Source organism: Schistocerca nitens, chromosome 2, assembly GCF_023898315.1.
Source record: "Schistocerca nitens isolate TAMUIC-IGC-003100 chromosome 2, iqSchNite1.1, whole genome shotgun sequence".
In the NCBI taxonomy this organism is placed as follows: domain Eukaryota; kingdom Metazoa; phylum Arthropoda; class Insecta; order Orthoptera; family Acrididae; genus Schistocerca; species Schistocerca nitens.
Window position 1 is genome coordinate 1,172,733,568 of NC_064615.1, and position 24,346 is coordinate 1,172,757,913.

A 24,346-nucleotide genomic window follows, 5' to 3' on the forward strand; every position below is an offset into this window, starting at 1 on the left:
AAAAGCCGGACACAGAGCAACGTCATTATTAAATCACTGCAACGAAAAAGCGTACTATTTCTACATTCTTTTGGTCATGACAGCTTGCGTTTGTGAGCCAATAGCGAGTTGCGGTGCCAGTCATTCATTGATGCACGTTTTTCCAAGACTGTTGTTAATATTTTGCGGTCATTAATGACCATTTAGACAAAGCACTTTATCCTCATGTCACGGTGTCTTGCACTATCGTCACAGACTCGCTAACGTGTCGAAAGCATGTATGTCAACATAAATGTTAGACATTCCCTGAACAGAGATCAAATATTAAATTTCAGCAGCCTTCTGAAATGACGTGCAAATATAGGGGAGGGTTGCTTAATTGTACTACTTTTAACACTTTGTTATACCGTAAACCAGTAAGTTAGAAAATTACTTAAACATTGTCTTCCTCAGCTGCAGGTTGTTGTTCTCGGTATCTGATTCATAAAACGGAAACTATGAAGAAAAAAAATACACTACACTTAATTCTCTAAACATGTGCAACTGGTACGAATTAGGAATCTGATTTTCTAATTTCAGCTATATTTCTTGCGTGGATACTTTTAGATCATTCTTGGCAGGTCACTTCGTTCTGCGAACTCGCATAAAAGTTTCCGGAATGCTTAAACTAAACATCATCTTTTCAAATGTAAGAATATGGTCTTACAATACGTTTGCAACTCCGTTCGAAAACATTTTACTGCGCCCTATGTCTTTTATATCTCGTTTCGCGTTTTTATTTTTATTTTCAGTATACCTCTTAAATATTGACTCAGGCACATTTTACATGTGTCCACATTTATTTAATCCATGAGACCCATTTATGCACAGGGCGTGTATTTTATGTGTGATATCTTGAAATGTACACGGATTAGTCAGGTGGTTGTTTTTCCTCTGTGTCGAACGGTCTTTCCCCAAACATGACAACTAATTTACTACCTGATGTTTTCTGCTTCTGCACCGTCGTAACTCCACCATTAGTAAGAGCACTACCGCTTTAAGTATAGATAAACGTTTTGCGTCCATCCATCGACACTTTAACACCAAACCTGCTCACCAGGCCAAAATAGGCATTAATCCTTGCCATGTGTGCTTGGAGATGCTACCCAGCCTAAAGCACACGAGTCCTAATACCTAAAATTAGCAGTCTACAGATGACGTAAACAGTGATGTTACGTCGTTCAGTACACTATCCTCAGTCGCCAATAGAAACATCTGCACTTATATCCGTGCACCCTGTATACTGTTAAAGCTAATTTAATTCTTCTGTTCTCCTCTTTACGTTAGGCCTTTAGGAAATACTAAAAAGTTATTTAGTTAATAACTTACGACAAAGAATGCATTGAAAATTCATCCCATGGTTCAGAAACATTATGGTACACTACATGGGAAAGTTCCTTAAACTGTACCACTACAAGATCGGAAACTTAGAGCGGTACAGCATAGGCAACGTCATCATTTCTTCTTTGTTACTTTCCTACAAATGAACCACTATTAAAACAGAATCGTCACTCAAAACAAAGATTATTTCATATATGTTCACACATAAATAAAATATTATTTTAATGGTAATTTTCTTCGCCATGTACACAAAAGGTTAGGTAAAAACCTTAACAAAATCAACGGTATTTCCAGACGATCAGCTCCTCAACATAAGCAACTCATAGCTGAAAAATTGGCCCCAAGAGGCGTGTAGCTGACGCTGGTCTCCCAATATTCATAGTACCACAAGAAATTAGGAGTCACTACAATATAGGCAAATCTCCCCTGCATATTCCTACACATGCAAACATACACGTACTTGTACACATGGTGAACCACCTAAAACTTACACCGCAAATTTTACGGAAATAGGAAGTGCTTTTGAAGTCCGGTTTTCACAGAATGGATCGGTAGCCAGGGGCTCGCATCGTCAGCCGATAAACAGATTGTAATAGTATTCACAGTTAGAAAGTGTTTTTTGGATAAATATACACTTTTACATGTAACAATGACTATTGACATTAACAAACTAAAGGCAGACTAAATTATAATGTCAGTGGTGTTTGTTGTAGGACTGTCGTGCGCGTCGCTTACGAGATACCGTATTTTGAAAAGTTTCCTCACTGACACTTGCACAATATCTGTGGTAGCACAAACTAAAGAACAATTGCATAGACTAGCTATGTGGATTCTGACCAGTAACGAGACGACTGACCACCACAGCTTGTGTTCAGATCGACCATCGGCAGCGGGAATTCAAGTTTCCAGTCTAGTACGGAACGACCAAGCAGGCTTTAGTAATAAATCGATGCGTATCATAAGGTGCAGTTGGTATGTTATTGCTGAAAGAATCTTTCGACTTTCCTCACAGAAAAAAAGTCGACAGGTGTCAAATCCGGGGAGTGGGTCAGCCAAGGTACAGGACCTCTACGTCCAGCACAGCGAATTGGGAAAAAAAAAAACTCGTGAAGACATGCTGTAGTACTTCGTCCACTATGGGCTGTACAGCCATCGTGTTGGTAGACAAGGTTCTTCCTATTCTGCAGGGGAACCTCTTCTAGAATCCGTGGAAGATGGTCTATTAGGAGGCTGTGATACTTGTGCACATTCGATGTCCTGTCTGTGATAAATAGGCTACTTGGTTGATAGTTCACCATCGCTAACCCCATGGACACTTACGTTCCATCTGACGAAGCCAACAGGGATTGTCGATAGATCAACAGTGCATATTTTGGCGGTTAACCTGGACGTGGTTGGTAAATATTGCTTCATCACTCAACTGGGTACACAGTCCATCTGCAATATCATGTAATTAATGCCCACGTACAAAAGTTAACATGATTCTCACAATCGTTTCCATGCAGCTCTTGATGGAGAGAGATGGGACAGAGATGGAAACTATGTCGGTAGAGAATACACAGGACACTTGCCTGCTGATGCCACTTCCTCGCGTCATTGTCAGGTAGCTAACGTGCGGATCAACTGGAACAGCAGCAAGAACATTAATTCAGCCCTGTTTTGACATTACTGTTTTCCTTCTGTTACGTTGTCTAGGTGTCTACCACTTTCACGTAACTGGTTGAAGGTGTTGATAAATAAATGCCGAGATGTTTGACGTCTATTACAATGTCTTGCCGCATACACGGTACAAGAACGAACTGCATTCTTCCTACACTCTCCACACACCATGAGCACGTAGACTTTTTCTGCATTGGTAAATCCCATCGTCCACTCACGAGCTTCTGCTTCGGCTGTCACACACTAACTGACTAGCAAGCCGCAACGCAGTCAAGGAACACACAAACACACTGTAAGTAAACCTGACAATAACGTAACTAGCAACTATGCAGACTGAATGACATAGACAAGTATCGGCGTGAGGACTTTTCAAAATATTTCCATCTGTGTCATCTGTCACTACATCAGGCACTGGACGACCGCGATTTCGGACGTCCTATAGAATAAACGACTCGACCTAGAATGCTGCGACAAACACCACTGATATTCTTTTTACCCTACTTTTAGTTTGTTATTGTCAATAGGCCTTGTTCCATTAAAAAGTATATCTATGTACAAAAATACACTTTGTAAGTATTATTACAATCTGTTTATCGGTTAACAATACGATCCCCTGACTACCAGTCTATTCTGCGAAAACCACACATCCGTAGCACTTTCCATTCCCGCAGTTCTTGCGGTGTACGCTTAAGGTCAGTCGTCCTGTACACGCAGGGTGAGTCACGAAACGTGTAACACTTCTTTTATTTTGTTAACGGTTACAGAATCACCGCGCGGGATTAGCCGAGTGGTCTTGGGCGCTGCAGTCATGGACTTTGCGGCTGGTCCCGGCGGAGGTGTTTGTGTTTGTCCTTAGGATAATTTAGGTTAAGCAGTGTGTAATCTTAGGGACTGATGACCTTAGCAATAAAGTCCCATAAGATTTCACACACATTTGAACATTTTGGTTACAGATATCGAAACGCTGCTTTCGACAAATGTTAGAGCACCGAGGGACACGTTTTGTTTTGTTTGCTTAATGTTTCTGGCACTGATCTATGAAAGCAGATACTTTTTTTTTTAAATGGAACCATGTACTTTTTATAACTGCATTCGGTAACTCTTGCTAATACAGTTACAGTGATGTAGCGTTTGTTATCGTTGACGTTGAAACTTGTCGTAAAAGAAATGTCTTAGAATTTGAGAGCACAGTTGCCGAAATCTGCATTAGCTGGTGCAGAAGCCGTCAAGCAGAAACCCCGTGCAGCGCTGTGTCAGAATATCAACACATTTGTCTGCAGGCCGTTCATTTCTGTTTCAACATTCGTTGTGTGCAGACATGTACAATAATGAGAAGAATTTGAATAGACTACTTTTATATGGTGAATGTAAAAGAAATGGCGTAAACACAGTACTGTGGTATAGGTCTATCTATATGGATCGCCAGTGTCCGACACGACATGCAATTGCACGAATTCTTAAGACGCTAGTGCGGACAGACTGCTCGACAGCCAAAAGAGCAAAAGAAAGAAGACTGCGAGTCACAGACAGCACAAATAAACTGTTGTGGTTACGACGCTGATGAATTCGGACATTGGCCGGCCGCGATGACCGAGCGGTTCTAGGCGTTTCAGTGCGGAACCACGCGGCTGCTACGGTCGTAGGTTCGTATCCTGCCTCGGGCGTTCATGTGTGTGATGTCCTTACGTTAGTTAGTTTTACGTAGTTCTAAGTCTAGAGGACCGATGACCTCAGATGTTAAGTCCCCTAGTGCTTAGAGCCATTTGAACCAAATCGCACGTTGGTACAAGACTCACTGCCAAGGAACGTGGAACCAGAAATACGAGAGTCATTCGCATCCGGAATCGGCAGAATTTCCAACTCTATCGTCTGTAACTCCATCAGTCACTCGACGACCGCGATTTCGGACTTCGGACGTCCTATAGAATTTTGTCGATTTGCCCTTCAGAAAATTGAGAGACGACCCTAGGTTGTTCCAACGCGTGCTGTTTACCGATAAAGCAAAATTTACTAACCAAGCTAATATAAATTTGCATAAGATGTAATATCGGGCCGCCGAAAATCCACACCGGCCTCGTCACGTGCAATATCAACGGCCGTGGTGCGTAAGCATACGGTGCGGCATCACAGGAAATTACACTGTCCGACCTTGCTCCATCTCAGGCGCTCTAAATGGACTTTCTGACGAACATTCTGCCCGTTCTTCTACAAGAGGTACTACTGCTTATTCGACAGGGTATATGTCTGGAACACGACGGTTGTCCAGCACACCTGTCCCGTTTTGCAACGCAAACACAGAATGAGAAGTTTCCTGGATGTTGGATAGGACTCAATTCTGTTGTCAAATAAGTCGACAGCGTGTATTGCACGTAGCTGGGAACACTCTCATTAAGTGATTACGTTCAGCATGAAATGATGAGTCGTTAAGAAGAATACTTATTTTGCGGTGTTCAAAAATGGTTCAAATGGCTCTGAGCACTGTGGGACTCAACTGCTGAGGTCCCAGAGAACTTAGAACTACTTAAACATAACTAACGTAAGGACATCACACACATCCATGCCCGAGGCAGGATTCGAACCTGCGACCGTAGCGGTCGCGCGGTTCCAGCCTTTAGCGCCTAGAACCCCTCGGACACTCCGGCCGGCGGTGGTTTATAGTATATGTAGATTTACCTGAAAGCATTGAAAGTGCGATGCGTTCTCCTTAGTCACCCTGTACTTGTTTGCTGTATCGTCACAGTCTGTTATACGATAAAAGTCAAGTGCACAATATCGTCGTTGAGTATTGCTAAGCTACCATCCGGGAGAACGGAACCCATTCCAATTGCAGCTTGCCTATCTAACGGCCTCCAGGGGCAAGATAAATTACATTTTCCATGTCTCATATAAATAGTGACTAAATTTAAAAATATAAAATGCTGGATAATCTACTTATTAAAAGGCATAATCTTATGTGGGAAGTTCTACACAGTAAGACAAGTATTACGGTTAAGACTGTGCATAAGTCTCGAAGCTAATGCCCCGATTATAGCCACTCAGTGTTCGAGTGTAAGACCACCTACTGACTTGTAACAAGGTTTACACATGACTTCAACGAATTTTTTTCTTGACTACACAATCCAGAAAATTGCGAAATTAAAATTTTTTACCGCTAACTATATTTTCGAAGTTCATGCAGTAAAACAGCAACATGAGGTATGGCTTTTTCATTTTTTTTTACTATTAAGTGTATTTGCAACATACTTCGCATACAATGTTCACAGACAACACTGAATGTACCTCCAAATTTGTATCATAGTATGACACATGGTTTAGGAGATATGACGTCATAATCATTGAAATACCTGAAAAACTATCTGCAACTTAAAATGGAACGTAAATTACGCAGAATATACTGATCCATTGTTTCATAATAAGAGCGCTTGGTGTCTTCCAACAAACTTTAGACATACCTTTTTTCGCTTAACTTATTGATACATTTCCAAAATTATCATAAATTTAAAGATGTTTTATGTATGATAGTTAGAGACTTCATAGAGTTGGCAGGCGGGTGATGGGGGGGGGGGGGGAGGGTTATTGGTTAAACCTAACGCGAAAACAGCGGGTTGTTGTCATTTTTGAGCAGGGTCAAAGTAAAAGCGACAATAGCACCCACCAAATCACGAAAATCCTTAAACATATTGCAGAAAAACACAACATAACATCTAGAACAACAACTACTTTGGTGGTATTATAAATAATTTACTTAACGACATGTTTCTTATCTTAGAAGCCACATCATGAGGTTTAAAACTTGAAAACATTCCCTACAGTTGTGGTCGAATTATAGATACAATCAGCAATGAGCAACAGGGCAAATGCATTATATGGTGGATCATGATATTAAAACTGAAACATGGACGGGACAAAAAAATCACTGTGAACGAATGAATGACGCAGTTAGCGGATGGTCAGGTTAGCGTATGTATGGGTCCAATGTTCCTGAAGGGTGCCTAAAGCTTTTCTTTTTTTAAAAAAAAAAAAACAAAAAAAACTGTAAGGACTCTCACGAAAGACCAACAATGGGCTAGAACACCAATCAGAAGTTAGAAGTTAGAAACACCTACCATGAATCCTAAACCGAACGGATGGCAGTTGGCCGAACATAACCGGTAAATCGTTAGATATAGGGCCACAATTAACCTCGAATGCTATAAATACAGCGGACCACAACGCTCGGAGATACAGACAGGAAAGTGACTATTATCGAAAACATCACTGTGTAGCTCAGTTGAAAAGCGCAGTTCAAATATGGAAAGCCAGAACGAGATTGCTATACAGAAAGCCCAGTACCAATACTACGAGAGAAGGCCGAAAGGCAGTTCGAATACTCAGAGCCAAATGGCAACATAGAACAGCAGAAAGCGATACTAGTACAGAGCCACAGACCAATGGCAAAACAGAAAGCGAAAGATCGTGGCAATGAATGAAACGCGATATCGAAAACGCATAAAACAGAGAAGTAGTAGGTTCACATCACTGTAACACACAAACTGACCCTTGGTCTCTCAAACAAAGTAGCACACGGGGCAAGAATTTTGTAATCGAAAGGGAGACATATTCATGAAAAATTCTTTATTCACGTACATTGTGACTATTGTCTACGCCCATTACTTGCAAAATCAAAGATTAAGCTCTTGCTGATTTGAGGTATAAGCTTGCTCAAGAAGTTAGAGCTATGGTTTTAATAAAAATAAATAAAAAAATTTCTTCTGCTACCACTGCCTGGTGAAAGTCTTTCAATTGGACGCCACTTCGGCGACTTTCGTGTCCTGAAAACCAATGGCACTCGGTTACCCATGCAAGAACTAGCCAGGCTAAGCTTTGCTTAGCTTAGGAGATCGGGCGGGAAACGGTGTTACAACGTGGCAGTGCCGTTGATCGAAGATTTAGTAACAGGTCCACATCATCGAAATTCACGAAGTCCCACAGAAATCCAATACAAACTACAAATGCAACGTCATGGTTTTGAATCACAGTTCATTAATTTCCTTGCCAATTTGCTGTGGCTCGTTTCCCAGACAAATTGTTCTCTTGGAGGAATTTGCTGTCGATACCAGCAGAGTGCACAAGGAGGAACAACCACAAGAGGTCCTTTCTCATTGCTCTCATTCTCCACTGACTTCGTTCAGAAAGTTACTTGCTCCATAGTTAATCAACCACATCTTTTGAGAATCGATTTGATCTCTAGCGCCGAGAAATTGTGGTTCTGTTGCTGGAGCCGCCTTGTTCACAGGAAAGCGGTGCGGGCGGCGGTGGTGCTGCTGCCGCTGCTGGGGATCACCAACCTGGTCAACATGGCGGACGCCCCGCTGGACAGGGCCGCCTGGGAGTTCGCGCTCTGGTCCTACGCCACGCACTTCCTCGTCTCCTTCCAGGGCTTCTTCATAGCCTGCCTCTACTGCTTCCTCAACGGCGAGGTGCGTGTCTCACCCTGGTTGTCTTATGTAGTCTACGTGATGCGCTTCGTTCTACAATCAAAATTTACAGAACATATATTCTCTTATGCATTTCCAACAGTAAGACGATTAGGCTTATAGTAACCAGTTAACATGTCAGACAAAATATCTGCGTGTTCCCTATCTTATACAATCTGTATCTAACGTCAAAAGGAATATATGTCGAAAATAATGACTACAAAAGGACATGATGACTGGACATGTGTTGAGTTATCAGGGAATAACTTTCATGGTATTAGAGGGAATTGTAGAGGCTAAAAATGTTGGGGAAGAAAGTTATTAGAGTACTGGGTGATTATGATTAAACTTTTCATCTTTAAAACGTTATAGCACGGAAACTAATTACCATAAGAGTACTAAACTTGGTAGTTTTGACAACCAGAGTATGGGTGGCATGATTTTCATGCGTCGCAGCGCCACCGTCCAGTTCCAACTATGGCCTCGAGGCGCCGTGATCAGTCATCGTGATTCATAGTGTCACACAACTGACCAGTCGCAGTGCACTTGTTGATGTGTCAACATGAGCTTGGAAAAAATGAGCAGGGCACTATTGGTGAAGCTCTATTGTCAAAACAACAGTAATGCTACAGCTGAACTTCGAGAATATCGCAGGCTGAAAGGATTACGGAAGGGTCCTCATGTGGCAGACAACGCTGCGCGCAGTTCCCGATCGTCAGGAAGTGCATGCGCTGCGTCACGACAGTTGCACACACCGTGGTTCAGTATACAGAAGGTGCTTTCAAGCATTCTGGAATGGTACCCGTACAAGATCCATAACGTACAGCAGCTTGCACCACAGGACACACTTGCAACGATTGAAGTTGACTTGTGCTCGCCGTGGACGATCCAATGGACAGCTAATCTTTCTCTGATGGGTGACGTGAACACACAGAATTGCTGACTGGGGATCTTCACCTCCAGTCATGGTGCATGGACTTCCTCTGTATGGTGAAGGTGTCACAATGTGGGTGGCTTCACGGTGACGTTCATCATTGGCTCATTCTTTTCTGAACAGTTTGGCACTCAAGGACCAAAGACATCTACATCTACATCTGCATTTATACTCCGCAAGCCACCCAACGGTGTGTGGCGGAGGGCACTTTACCTGCCACTGTCATTACCTCCCTTTCCGGTTCCACTCGCCTACGCTTCACGGGAAGAGCGACTGTCGGAAAGCCTCCGTGCGCGCTCGAATCTCTCTAATTTTACATTCGTGATCTCCTAGGGAGGTATAAGTAGGGGGAAGCAATATATTCGATACCTCATCCAGAAACGCACCCTCTCGAAACCTCGACAGCAAGCTACACCGCGATGCAGAGCGCCTCTCTTGCAGAGTCTGCCACTTGAGTTTACTAAACACCTCCGTAACGCTATCACGCTTACCAAATAACTCTGTGACGAAACGCGCCGCTCTTCTTTGGATCTTCTCTATGTCCTCTGTCAACCCGACCTGGTACGGATCCCACACTGATGAGCAATACTCAAGTATAGGCCGAACGAGTGTTTTTTAAGCCACCTCCTTTGTTGATGGTCTACACTTTCTAAGGACTCTCCCAATGAATCTCAACATGGCACCCGCCTACCAACAATTAATTTTATATGATCATTCCACTTGAAATTGTTCCGCAAGCATGCTCCCAGATATTTTACAGAAGTACCTGCTACCAGTGTTTATTCCGTTATCATATAATCATACAATAAAGGATCCTTCTTTCTATGTATTCGCAATACATTACATTTGTCTATGTTAAGGGTCAGTTGCCACTCCCTGCACCAAGTGCCTATCCGCTGCAGATCTTCCTGCATTTCGCTGCAATTTTCTAATACTGCAACTTCTCTGTAAACTACAGCATCATCCGCGAAATGCCGCATGCAGTGAGACTGGCCAGCATTACTGCGGTATGCTTCGGCAGCATGTCATACCCGCCCTACAGGACAGAGACGTTCTGAACTGAAAAGTTTTCATGCAAGATGGAACCACACCGCACATCGCTCGTGAAGTTCACCTGCTTCTCACAAACACATTTGAAAACGACCGAATTATCAACCGATCGTTTGAAAATGCTGGCTAGGTCAGCACGTTCACCTGATCTCGCTCCCTATGATTTCTGGTTATGGAGAACCCGAAGGACAGGGTTTACCTGGGGAACACTCACACATGTGCTGATCTGAAGCGCAGCATATCAAGAGAGGTAGCCAGAATGGCTAAGGACATGCTTCGTTCTGCTGTGCAGAATGCTATCGTGTGGTTTACAACTCTTTTGGACGCTGACAGGCGCCATATTGAGCCCCTTTTGTAGCAAAAATGCTACCGGTATGTAATGGTATGATGTACCGTAACAGTACATTGAAAGTGTTTCAACTGAATTTATTCTCCATTATTTCTCTTCCCCATATCATTGAAATTAATGCTGCCAAGTTTGGTACTGGTACAGTAATTAGTTTACGTGTTATAATGTGTTAAATAGGGAAAGTTTAATTATAGCCACCCAGTACATCAAAAGTATCTCCACGCCTCTGAGCAATGCGAAACTGACGAGTGGAGATCACAAGAGCTGGATCCGACAGTTGTTAAGTGTGGAAGCATTAACAGCAGAATGGGTCGGGAAGCAGAGCTCAGTAAGTTCTAGTGTGGACTACTCATTGAAGGGCACCTGGGTAACATATCTATAAGGAACACCTCAACTCTTGTAAGCCTGCCCAAGTCGACTCTTGGTGATGTGTCTGTGAAGTCGAAACACGAAAGAACAACCATAGTTAAACCGAGATAACGCAGATCCCATGTTCTGATGGACAGGAACCGACGAGTATTACGGAAAATTGTCATAAAAACGCACGAAATCGGTTAAAGGAATGACTCGTGAGTTCGGAAGTTGTATCATCAGTTCATCTAGCGCTGTAAGTTTGTGTAGGAAGGTCACGTGAATAGGGTTCACTGGTCGAGCAGCTTCCCAAATGCCACACATTTCTGTAGTCACTGCTTAGTGATACTAGAGGTGTTGCGAAGAAGGGCGCCACTGGACAGTGAATGACGAAATGAGTGATCTGGAGAGATGAAACATGGCGTAACCTGTGAAAATCCAACGGCAGGGACTCGGTTTGGCGAATGGCTGAAGAACGATATGTGCCATCATCTTTAGTGCCAACAGTGAAGTATGAAGGAGATGGTGCGACGCTAGTCAGGTGTTTTAGATGGTTAGGGTGTGGTCTCCTTATAGCGCTTAAGAAAACGCTATATGTAGAATATTATGAACACATTTTACAGAGTTCTACATTGTGCACATTAGAGGAATAATTCGGAGACGATGAATCTTTGTATCATCATGACAATGCACTCTGTCGTAAAGCTGCAGATCTGAGGTAATGGTTCATGAACAATAATATGCCTCACTGAAAACGTCCCCAGTAGAGTTCAAGCTGTCGTAAAAACGAAGGGTGGACACACTCCACATTAATGTGCAGCACTTCTTGAGCAGATAGTATGTACCCAACTTAGAATTAAGGGCATGGTGTGTAAGAGTTACTCTGAGCTGAAGAATTTTGCACTGGAGAGGAGCTTCTGGCAGGCTACATCTAAGAAAAACCCTTACATCACACTGAGAAGAAATGGAGAACAATATCACCAGTGAAACTTCCTGGCAGATTAAAACTGTGTGCCCGACCGAGACTCGAACTCGGGACCTTTGCCTTCCGCGGGCAAGTGCTCTACCAACTGAGCTACCGAAGCACGACTCACGCCCGGTACTCACAGCTTTACTTCTGCCAGTACCTCGGCAAAGGTCCCGAGTTCGAGTCTCGGTCGGGCACACAGTTTTAATCTGCCAGGAAGTTTCATATCAGCGCACACTCCGCTGCAGAGTGAAAATCTCATTCTGGAATATCACCAGTAGTTATTCACATCCATCAACATAAAGCTACTATCACCTTACTGTTCACTATTGATCTGTGTGTTACTCCCTCCAGCCACCATAAATTTGAGTAAATAATCCTTCTAGTGTATATGTTCAAATGTGTGTGAATTTCTAAGGGACCAAACTGCTGAGGTCATCGGTCCCTTGAGTTACACACTACTTAAACTAACTTCTGCTAAGAACAGAACAAACCCACCCACGCCGGAGGGAGGACTCGATACTCCGGCAGGACGGTCCGCGCAATCCCTGACATGGCGCCTCAGACCGCACGACCACTCCGCAAGGCTCTAGTCTATAACACAACCTAAACGTAAAACCACGAAATCTCAAAAACTGATCCCAAATTTAAGGTCTTTAAGGCAATTCTTTCTTTTGTTGTTGTGGTCTTCAGTCCTGAGACTGGTTTGATGCAGGTCTCCGTGCTATTCTATCCTGTGCAAGCTTCTTCATCCCCCAGTTCTTACTGCAACCTACATCCTTCTGAATGTGCTTAGTGTATTCATCTCTTGGTCTCCCTCTACGATTTTTACCCTCCACGCTGCCCTCCAATGCTAAATTTGTGATCCTTTGATGTCTCAGAACATGTCCTACCAACCGGTCCCTTCTTCTTGTCAAGTTGTGCCACAAACTCCTCTTCTCCCCAATTCTATTCAATACCTCCTCATTAGTTATGTGATCTACCCATCTAATCTTCAGCATGCTTCTTTAATACCACATTTCGAAAGCTTCTATTCTCTTCTTGTCCAAACTATTTATCGTCCATGTTTCACTTCCCTACATGGCCACACTCCATACAAATACTTTCAGAAACGACTACCTGATACTTAAATCTATACTAGATTTTAACAAATTTCTCTTCTTCAGAAACGCTTTCCTTGCCATTGCCAGTCTACGTTTTTTATCTTCTCTACTTTGAGCATCGTCAGTTATTTTGCTCCCCAAATAGCAAAACTCCTTTACTACTTTAAGTGTCTCATTTCCTAATCTAAACCCCTCAGCATCACCCGATTTAATTTAACTACATTCCATTATCCTCGTTTTGCTTTTGTTGATGTTCATCTTATATCCTCCTTTCAAGACACTGTCCATTCCGTTCAACTGCTCTTCCAAGTCCTTTGCTGTCTCTGACAGAATTACAATGTCATCGGCGAACCTCAAACTTTTTATTTCTTCTCCATGAATTCAATACCTACTCCGAACTTTTATTTTGTTTCCTTTACTGCTTGCTCAATATTCAGATTGAATAACATCGGGGATAGGCTACAACCCTGTCTCACTCCCTTCCCAACCACTGCCTCCATTTCATGCCCCTCAACTCTTGTAACTGCCATCTGGTTTCTGTACACATTGTAAATAACCTTTCGCTCCCTGTATTTTACCCCTGCCACCTTTAGAATTTGAAAGAGAGTATTCCAGTCAACATTGTCAAAAGCTTTCTCTAAGTCTACAAATGCTAGAATCGTAGGTTTGCCTTTCCTTAGTCTTTGTTCTAAGATAAGTCGTAAGGTCAGTATTGTCTCACGTGTTTCAACACTTGTACGGAATCCAAACTGATCTTCCTCGAGGTCGGCTTCTATCAGTTTTTCTATTCGTCTGTAAAGAATTCGCGTTAGTATTTTGCAGCTGTGACTTATTAAAGTGATAGTTCGTTAAAGAAACTAAAAAACTACAACTTTGCTTAGATGGCACCTGCCTCGAAGAAACATCAAACATTATTTTCGAACATTGCTTCCATTCGATTTATTTGAATAAAATCATTGGTTTAAATTTCGTTAAAGGTTTGCGAATAAGGTAAAAGAAAAAAAATACTCTTTGATGGTACCTGTGTCTAAAAAATACCAAACATAATGTTGGAACATTGCTTCCAGTCCCTTGTATTTGAACATAGGCACAAGTTACAAGTTCAGTACAGACTGTGATTTCGACATATGACACAAAATTTTTGCTGGCTGGAAAATAATGAACGGTACTGTGAGACCTTGAATAAAGTGTACGTGCGTCGTACTGCTATGACAACCAAGCGCCCTCCCGCCGGAGGTTCGAGTCGTCCCTCGGCCAGGGGTGTGTGTGTTGTCAAAAAATGGTTCAAATGGCTCTGAGCACTATGGGTCATAACTTCTGAGGTCACCAGTCCCCTAGAACTTAGAACTACTTAAACCAAAGTAACGTGCCAGAGGGAGGATTCGAACCGGCGACCGTAGCAGTAGCGCAGTTCCAGACTGTAGCGCCTAGAACCGCTCGGCCACTCCGGCCGGCTGTGTGTGTTGTCCTTAGCGTAAGGTAGTTTAAGTAGTTTGTAAGTCTAGCGATCGATGACCTATGCAGTTTGCTCTCTTAGGAATTCACCCACATTTTTGACAACCCAGCGAGAGTCATACATACTCTAAAACCGCAGCCTAGGTCGGCAACAAGAAGCAGCCAGTTGTAAGCGTGAGGACTCAGTACTACACTGGCTTGCTGCCACTGAGTACACAGCATTACCCCACGACGGAGACCACAGGATCCCGCCACGTGACGTGGAGCAGTAGCTCGAGTATCCGGCCTGCTGCCTGCTGCGCGTATGTGGATCCTCTGGTTGTGAGGGTGGGTAAATAGCCTTACTATCTGTGTCGCTGGCTACAACATTTTAATTACGTGTCCTGAAATATCATACATGAATGTATCCGAGATATCGATAACAATTAACTAGTTTGTGGCACAACCCCAACACTGTCGAAAATCTTCTGCACAAAGACCCAAATGACATCCTGTACAGCAATGGAGGTTCAGACTATGCTGCGTGACAGGGAAGTATGGATAGCGAAGGTATTTGACAAGAACCTACGAGAGTAATATTGTCATCGCAGTTCTGAAGTACACAGGACGCAGTGATTAATGTTGGTAGTATATTAGTTTCCCCAGAGAGAGATTTGGGATCCATTGGGGTTGGTTGAGCTATATTGCTGGTGCAGAAACACTGCAACAATATCATGTTCCGGGCGTGCAGTTACATTCGCAGTTTTCTGGAAATACATCTATACTGTGCTATCGAATGAAACTGAAACTTAATTTTCCGGACTGCATATACGACACTGATTCGACCTATTCTTGAGTATTGCTCGTGTGTTTGGGATCGGTACCAGGTCGCATTGAAGGAAGACATCGAAGCAATTGAGAGCCGGACTGCTAGATTTCTTACCGGCAGATGCTTCAGGAACCCAAATAGGAATTCCAGGAGGAAAGAAGACATTCTTTTCAAGAAACACTATCGGGAAAATTTAGAGCTTTGGCAATTTGAAACTGTCTGTCGAACGACTCTGCTGCCACCGACATACATTGCGCGTAAGGGCCACTAAGATAAAACTCGAGAAATCAGGGCTCATAAGGAGGCATACAGACAGTCGTTTCTCCCTGGCTCTATTTGCGAATGGAACAGGAAAGGAAATGATCAGTAGTGGTACAGGGTACCCTCCGCTACGCACAGTATGGTGGGTTGCGGAGTATCTATGTTGATGTAGATACAAGCGTAGTAATACATTTTGAAACTTATTTTAAAAATTCGGAATGTTATAAAGATGGTGGTGGTACTGATGTGTTCACTTGTTTATCCTCGCTGCGCGGGACAAGGCCAGACTGGTGCGCCTTACGTAACTATTTTGTCAGCAACAAAGCGAACGTAGATGACTGATTGGTGTCCGACGATAAATGTTTCCTGTAATCACATGAGGTGTTGCGTGACATTCATTTGCCATGTAGAAACCATTTCAACAAGGGAATTCTCACACAAACAATGAATTCAGTTTGACCTCGAAGTGTTTAAGTGTTTCATCAACATCACGTCATATGAATCCATTGCCTTAACAGTTTTTGACTCTTTCATGTTATTCCACGGCGAGTGAGGTCTCCAGTTTCTGTCTGTTTGTTGTTCCGGTTTTGTGTTATTTATGTGACCTCCAGTTTATTTAGTGAAGCAAGAAAAGATTAACCGTAGTATCAACCGACACGTCTGTATGTGCAGTGGTTATGCTGAAAGAGCTATAAAGTCTTCCCAATAGCCTCCACGACGAAATGCAATTACAGGTAGCCTTGTCCACTGACTTAGATTTGGCCGCAACTACCATAGAATTTAACATACCGTTCTGTTCTACCAATTACATATCGATGATTCTCATATGAATGTTGTGACCACATATAGGCGTCGTTTGCTTGAAACTGTGGTGTCACCGCCAGACACCACACTTGCTAGGTGGTAGCTTAAATCGGCCGCGGTCCATTGGTACATGTCGGACCCGCGTGTCGCCACTGTCAGGATCGCAGATCGAGCGCCACCACACGGCAGGTCTCGAGAGACGTACTAGCACTCGCCCAGTTGTAGGATGACGTTGCTAGCGACTACACTGACGAAGCCTTTCTCTCATATGCCGAGAGACAGTTAGAATAGCCTTCAGCTAAGTTAATGGCTACGACCTAGCAAGGTGCCATTAACCATTTGTAACGTTGCATGTACCTCAAGATAGAGTCTCACTTGTATCATCCAGAATGCTGTATACCAAAGGACAATATAAAAGTTAAATGTTCTAGTAGCTACGTTCTTTTCTTTATCACATTCATTACGAATCCTGTTCCAGACTTAACGCAAGACGGCGTGAGTTTACGCGTGCCCTTTCGGCTACTTCACTGTGGACTGGCTGCCTTAACAGTCCACTACAGAAACAACCGTGAAATAAACTACGAGCAAAATGCGCCAACCGTGAGGAGCTTGATGAAAGATCGGTCGCACCCTCACGTAGGTAAATCTCGTAATGTTTCTTTGGCTGCAGTCTGTCTTAAGCTGTCTAAAACTTGAAAACGTCATCCATCAGGTGATTTTCGCTTTTATAGGAAAAATTTCACCAGGATTTAGTAGCATTTCATTGTTTCATTCTTACAGACTGAATGACAAAATGGTTCAAATGCCCCTGAGCACTATGGGACTCAACTTCTGAGGTCATCAGTCCACTAGAAATTAGAACTGCTAAAACCTAACTAACCTAAGGACATCACACACATCCATGCCCGAGGCAGGATTCGACTGAGTGACAGCTTTGCCTAAGGATGATAAATTCGAGACTTTACTGCCAACGTTTTGTGCTCCTTGACCCACAGCTGTTTGTCCTTTCGAGTTGCAAGCAACTGGAATCGAGCTTGCACTGCACTCATTAACTTGTTTTATTTTCTTCGTGGCTTTCCTGTTTATCGGTTATTGTACTCAAAGCATTATGGAGTTATTTCAAAAGTTATTACCAAGAAAAGGAGCGTTAAGGATATAAAAATTTTTAAATACTTTCATTTTCATGAAACTCGAGTCAAGATGGTGACATGATGGCACAAGTCTGCAAAGTTGCAAAAAGCAGTCTTTCTTAAATAAATAATAATCTGTAACTCCGTTTGAAAAGCGCTAAAGGAGAAATTTGTACGGCTTAAGAAGATATATTGACTGCCTTTTTTATAAGTATCGATTGCTTATTTACCTTTCGAGATATTTCGAAAAAATGTTAAAAATCGGGATCTCTGCAGCTTATTTACATTCACCTTCCCACATGCTATTCACTTTAAGTACAGGCTGCGGTAAGTCAAAAAAGTAGTTCCTCAAAAAATTAAAAAATTGTAAGACATATCGATAAAAAACAGCTCGCTGTAACAGGCTTGGTCTTGTAAGCGAACGGTAGTACAGTAACGGTTTAGGGCTTATTTTCTTCGCATAGAGTTATTCTACCATGCTGTTAAATAAATTCAACGATTTTCTTAATTGTCAGGATCAAATGAAGAGTTCGGAAAACTTGCACATTTCTTGAGGGTGTTGTTATTTAACTATCTCAATTTTTATTTTATTAAATTAATTTTTAAAGGAAGAGACAGCTGACATATTTTTATGATTTAAAAAAAAAATTGTTTCTACGACCTCCTCGACCCGAGGTTTCATTTTATTTGTTTATTTATTTATTTTACAATGATGCGCTTGACGGAGGTTAATATTGAACACTTATATTTGCAAGAAACAAGTACTAGGATACATCTCTTTGATTTTCAGTATTATTAATTGGCATATTGCATTTATTTAATTTTGTATCAAAATAATTAACTATTTAAATATTAAAATTAGTGTAAAAGACACCATCGAAAATTATAACTTAAGTGTCAGCAACTAAGCAAAGCAGTTAATGTATTAAATGAAAAACATTTCTACAACTATACTAGACTATTAAAATGACGATAAACGTAATAAAAATTAGATAAAAGTTAAATATTTCCGAGGCTCCTTTGCTTCTAAGGCGAACATTACTATAACGTTCATGTTTATCTCGTCAAGCTGCCCCAGTGGAAGTACAAAAAGAATGTTTTACTTGCTTCAGAAGCCGAGATGTGAAGGATTAAGCAAGTGCAGTCCGTTTGGAATCAGATTTCAGAGCGAGCGCAAGCCCGTCCCCCCACTCCGGCACCCGCTACGGCTGACGCATCCCAAGCTTGCACGCTTCACCTTAGTGCTAAACCACTAGTACTAAAAGTCAGTATAACGTATCCTGGTATTTGTTTCTTGAATCTCGGAAATATCGGTATTGAATCTCAACTTCCATCACGCTCGTCGCTGTAAAATGTTAACTGCGTCCACCAGATTCTTTTTAATGAGCTGTTTGGGCCCACAAGATGCTGAAACAACTCTGCTTTCTTTTTTTCAAGTTCGTGAAAAATGCCAACAAATGGTTCTGAGCACTATGGGACTCAACTGCTGAGGCCTTAGTCCCCTAGAACTTAGAACTAGTTAAACCTAACTAACCTAAGGACATCACACACATTCATGCCCGAGGCAGGATTCGAACCTGCGACCGTAGGGGTCTCGCGGTTCCAGACTGCAGCGCCTAGAACCGCACGGCCACTTCGGCCTGCAAATGCCAACATTTTGTTTTCTTGACAGTTATTTTCATAAAATAAAAATTAAGATAGTAGGTTAAAAACACGCCCATCAAAAATGCTAGTTTTACGGAGACTTGTTTGATCCTTACAATTAATAAAATCGTGAGAATTATTTAATAGCATAGTAGCACAACTCTTTGCGAAGAAATTAATCTTAAAACTGTTAGTGTTATTGGCGAGAGCCTTTGAAGAACCTTCCTTTCACATGACATTGGCTTTAATAGTAATACATGCTATGAAACCATTTCAGACTGACAATAGTGCAAATTGAATTTCATCTGGACTTATCGCTACACAGACGGTTGTTATGTGGCGTTTTCTTATGGAGCTCTTTATTTATTCCCACGGATAAAAGTGGTTAAGTGTCATGAAAGTGCAGGCAGTTTTGGGCTTCCCGAGCGTCCGATCAATCGAAACCCATTTTTTAAGGAGGTTTGTAATTATCACTATGGAATTGACGAGACACATCCAGTATGTTGGTACGACAAGGATTACCTTGAAGTCAGTGGGATATTATCAAATAACAGGGGTATCGAAGCTGTTAGGTACTGTAGATATTTGTATTCATTTATACTCTCGTGAATAAAGATGGGACGTATGTTGTGATTCCTGAAAAGCCCTCACCATACATTGATAGATCGTGGTCCGCTGTCAGCGAGCGTGAATTTTCAAGTGACCAGTAGTTGTTTAGATTGCTGAAAGTGATCTGGCGATGGTTCGTAAACGACTTTTCATCTGTAAGCAAAATTTCGCCTAAAACCGCCTCGTCACTTGGCAGTTTTCCTACACACCATTCGGAGAAGTAAACCGTTCTCAAAGTCATTGCCGCGAAGCTGTGTATGGAGTGAAACGTTGAAAGGATGAAACGAATAGAAATGTAATATCTCCAATACACTCGTTTAGCTGATCGCAGTTGCACATCGTTTCATAACGGCAGGATTGTGTGTTACAGCTACTAAAATATAAGTTGTATTGTCCTCATCAAATGCTGTTCCATTTTGTTGGCATGTTTTGCTTTAACAATTCTAATTTGGCGATACCTTCCAGTAGACAATTTGAATAGTTATCCAGCAATTTGGCGACCTGCTCAATAAACGGAATCATATCTACTTTTTGGTCTCCTACCTACACTGTGAAAGTAGGAAGTGCATCAAGACCATGGTATCTGTCGGCTACAACAAAACAGGAGCGCAGCTTGACACCTGATACACGAAGTATTCGAGGAGCTAATGACTTTGCGATTGCAAAACAACAGTAGCAGCAGGATCCTACATTTTCTTGGTTTACTGTATGCCGACGGACCAAACGCACAGAAAAACACGCAATACATATCTGGTTTCGTATTTGCTTACTTTTGTTACACAGGGCAGACGTTTGTGAAACCTCTTATCCGTATTTCTGGGCAGCGCTCTACAACTTTCCAGTTCGTCAGAAAAATGTAAATATTTCAATTACAGAAGTTCGGTCACATCATGGCAGCTATAACCATTAAATATTACTTGCATACTTTAGCAGCTTACCTACGTCAGAAAAATATCCGCCTTTTCTCTATAGTTTAGCGACAATCACACCGTGGTAGTTGAGAGTACTTAGAATGGGTACCTTCGCTAGCTAAATCGCCTTGTTAATTGCGTCTTCAGTTGACTAGCCTCTTGTAAACCCGTAGTGGTGAGGGCTCATCCAGTGTACCGCTCTGTGGTCTTGTAATGTTTTGCAAAACAGTTTTCCAAATATCTTGCCCAGAACGTGCAAAAGACAAATTGGTCTGTAGGATCTGGGTGTCGTTGGATCTTTATCTTGCCCTGTACTAAATACTACCACTTCAGTGCTCTTCCACCGTGCAGGGACCCTTCCTTGTAAGTTAGACCCTTCCTTGCAGGGGACACTCATTGTACAGATTGCACAAGTAACTATCTAATTGATCACAAAAGGCTTGTAATACTTCGGCAGGGATCCCGTCCTGTCCTGGAGATGTTTTCTTTTTCCGTCTAAAATTATACGTTTAATTTATTCTTGTGCGAAGGGGTACACAAGTTTATTGTACCTCTATTCTTCTCATAACATGTCCCGTAACCTACGCTCATCATCTGTCACGCCTTCTCTCCATCGCCAGTAAGTAGTTTTTCAATTAGCAGGGCAGCTGACTGTTCCCAACTTTCTGTTACGGTCGAATCATTCCTTCTGAGAGTGGATAAGACTGTTGGTGATCGAGTTTTCTCACTGGTTTCTATAGTTAGCCTCCATGGATTGCTTCCATCGTTCCATTTTTGTTTTCCACAACTCTTCCTTAAAACTTTGTTTAAAATACCTTTATCTATGCAACCTTCGGACTCTTTCTTTTTGAGTCACGGTGCTCTGGTGTAGCTACCTGGCTCTTCTTGTTTCGCATCTTAATTTCTGCAGCGCCTCGGTCGAGATGCAAGGTACTCTTAGAATGACTTCTGCTGATAATTACCGATGCCTCCATCGCTCTATGTATAGCCACTGTCAATCCTTGCACTTTAGCATCTACATTATGGCCCAGCAATGGAGTTCCTGGACACTGAAACACTCTTCTTAGTTCTTTCCAGTTAGCGTTCTTGATATTATATTTGATCCTTATGCGCACGTTTTCTGTGTCGTCTTGGATTTCCCTTCCAGTGTATGATGTTGCGGTCACCCGATGTCATTCCACTCGCAGCCTTCCAGTCTTTCACACGGCGCTCAGCTGCCATATTTGCTACAGTTACGTCAGTATCTGATGTTACTCCGAGCCTCCCTTCGTACGTTGGTGGATTGTGAGGTGCATTGAATACCTGTAGGTTGAGTTCCATAATGGCTTCTTCTAGTTGTCTGTCACAGTGATCGGTCAGGCAGTTATGCCATAATAACGACTTCGCATTTGCATCATGGAGAACACAAGAGGCTTAGTTCGTCCTAGGTGACTAATATCCCTTAGTCTTCGAACATACTCATACGTCTCATCACTAAACTGAAAATACGAGGAAACAAGGATTCAGCTCTCCCTTAGGGTTAACATTTACACACAGACTGTGTGTTCTGAACAGTTTTGTGATATTCTTGTCACTGTTATGGCCTTGTTGCCGGCCGGGGTGGCCGAGCAGTTCTAGGCGCTACAGTCTGGAACATCGCGACCGCCACGGTCGCAGGTTCGAATCCTGCTTCGGGCATGGATGTGTGTGATGTCCTTAGGTTAGTTAGGTTTAAGTAGTTCTAAGTTCTAGGGGACTGATGACCTCAGAAATTAAGTCCCATAGTGCTCAGAGCCAGTTGAACCATTTTTCAGCCGTGTTAAGTACTATCAGTTTTGCCATAGGACACTGCCCTTGTGTGATTATCTGGACGATTATTGGCATACTGGGAATCTTTCCTGCCTCCGTATACGGTTCATGGAGGCAACTCCGAAGCCGGTCATCTAGCCTCATGCAATATACTGACACTTCTGATGGCGTTAAGCTGTCCTATCTTTATCTCCATTAAGGGTGATAGGTATATTATTCAACAGTCTTGGTCTACTCGCCTGTAATCAAATGCTATACTTCCATGTGACATCACAAAGTGCTTGTACAAAGTATCTAAAGAGAATGATTTACTTCTTCTTCCAGAAACCTGCTTCAATAACTTCTCCAGTTTTTCCACTTCTGTTGGCAGATTGTTCAATTTGAGGTTGGTTATGTACTCGAAATCAGGTACAGGAAGAGATGCTTATACCTTACGCTGTAGTAAGCGCCATCGGCTCTTACAGTCTAGTGGGTTGCATAACGTTCACTTGGACTACAGCATCATCTTCAGTTACCATCCACTTAATCAAAGTGATTCCTCCAGCATGGTGTGGAGTTTGGTATGGCTGCTGTGTGGTGTTTGTAGTGTGGCATGTGGTGTGCTGGGATGGTGAGTGTGGCATGTGGTGTGCTGTGTGTGGTGCATTGGTGTATGGAATGCGATATGTTGTGTGTGGTGTGTGGGGCTGTGGTGTGCTATACTGCATTCATGCACACACATGCATTCGTGTATGAGGAGGTGTATGGGGAGATGGTGTGCAGTGTATGGTGTGTGAAATCTGGTTTTGATGTTTGTGGTATGGTACTTGTCACGTGAGGTTTGAAGTGTGGTATGCTGTGAGCTGTTGTGTGGTGTGGTGTGTCATCTGTGGTGTCATGTGTGGTGTGGTATTGTGTGTTGCGTGATGCACTGTGTGTGGTGTGTGATGGGGGTGTGGTGCATCTACTGCAAACAGAGAAGCTGTTTCCCAGGGCTAACCGTAGCCGTTTCGGCCTGCAGGTGCGGCTGGCGATCCTGAAGAGCCTGTGGGTGTACCTGTCGCTGCGCCAGCACCAGCTGGCCACGGCCACGCCGGGCCGCCGCGTGTCCGTCTTCTCGGGCGTCTGCGTGACGGCAGAGCTGCGCCAGCCGCTGCCCGCCGCCTGCAGTCCTCTGGGCGCTGCTGCTGCCGGACCCGGCCCCAGGAGGCAGGGCAGGTCAGTGGTAACTCATTACCTCATCACTGTACCAGCAGTTCTCACCTTGTGAATCTCAGTCGTTCTCCCCGCTCACAATCGTGCCCTCTTTAATGGCACTGATATCGATGCTAGCATGTTTTTGTTGGAGTTGTAGCTCTCGAACTTTATTGGACCTGGTGTCGTTCAAGAAGAACTGGATGATGTGGCTGTTGCTGATTCCGTATTAACTGCTTCATTTACCTCACTTGCCAGTCTGTTGTTACCCTGATAGTGGCGACATCGGGCTTCTTCACGTCTACCAGAGGTTTCGATGGGTAAATGGAAAATTATTGCTGTAGGCACGCTACAGACCTGTAGGCAGACAGATATGCAGTATAAATTAGACATATGCACCAAGATAAAAGACTTGAAATGAGGGGGAGCGTGTTATCTGCTACACAGACCGATCAACTCACAATTAATATAATAACCTGGCAAACAAGTCTTGCTGTAGGTAACGAGTAAAAACAAATTATCACTGAACACAGAA

The 24,346-nt window shown here is 42.8% G+C and overlaps 1 protein-coding gene and 1 non-coding gene across 2 annotated transcripts in view; one reads left to right on the forward strand and one right to left on the reverse strand.

Moving 5' to 3' along the window:
• The window catches only part of LOC126235634 (PDF receptor-like), a gene marked incomplete at its 3' end in the record, with an annotated part of 118,534 nt that extends 94,806 nt beyond the window's left edge, over nt 1-23,728 (forward strand). The window contains exons 9-10 of the mRNA XM_049944346.1: nt 8,294-8,477; nt 23,639-23,728. Of these exons, the coding sequence (XP_049800303.1) occupies nt 8,294-8,477; nt 23,639-23,728 (274 nt within the window). The remainder of the gene's footprint in view (nt 1-8,293; nt 8,478-23,638) is intronic.
• On the reverse strand, nt 12,170-12,244 carry Trnap-cgg (transfer RNA proline (anticodon CGG)). The gene has a single exon. It is a non-coding gene; the product is annotated as a tRNA-Pro (tRNA).
• Nucleotides 23,729-24,346: the final 618 nt, after the last annotated feature.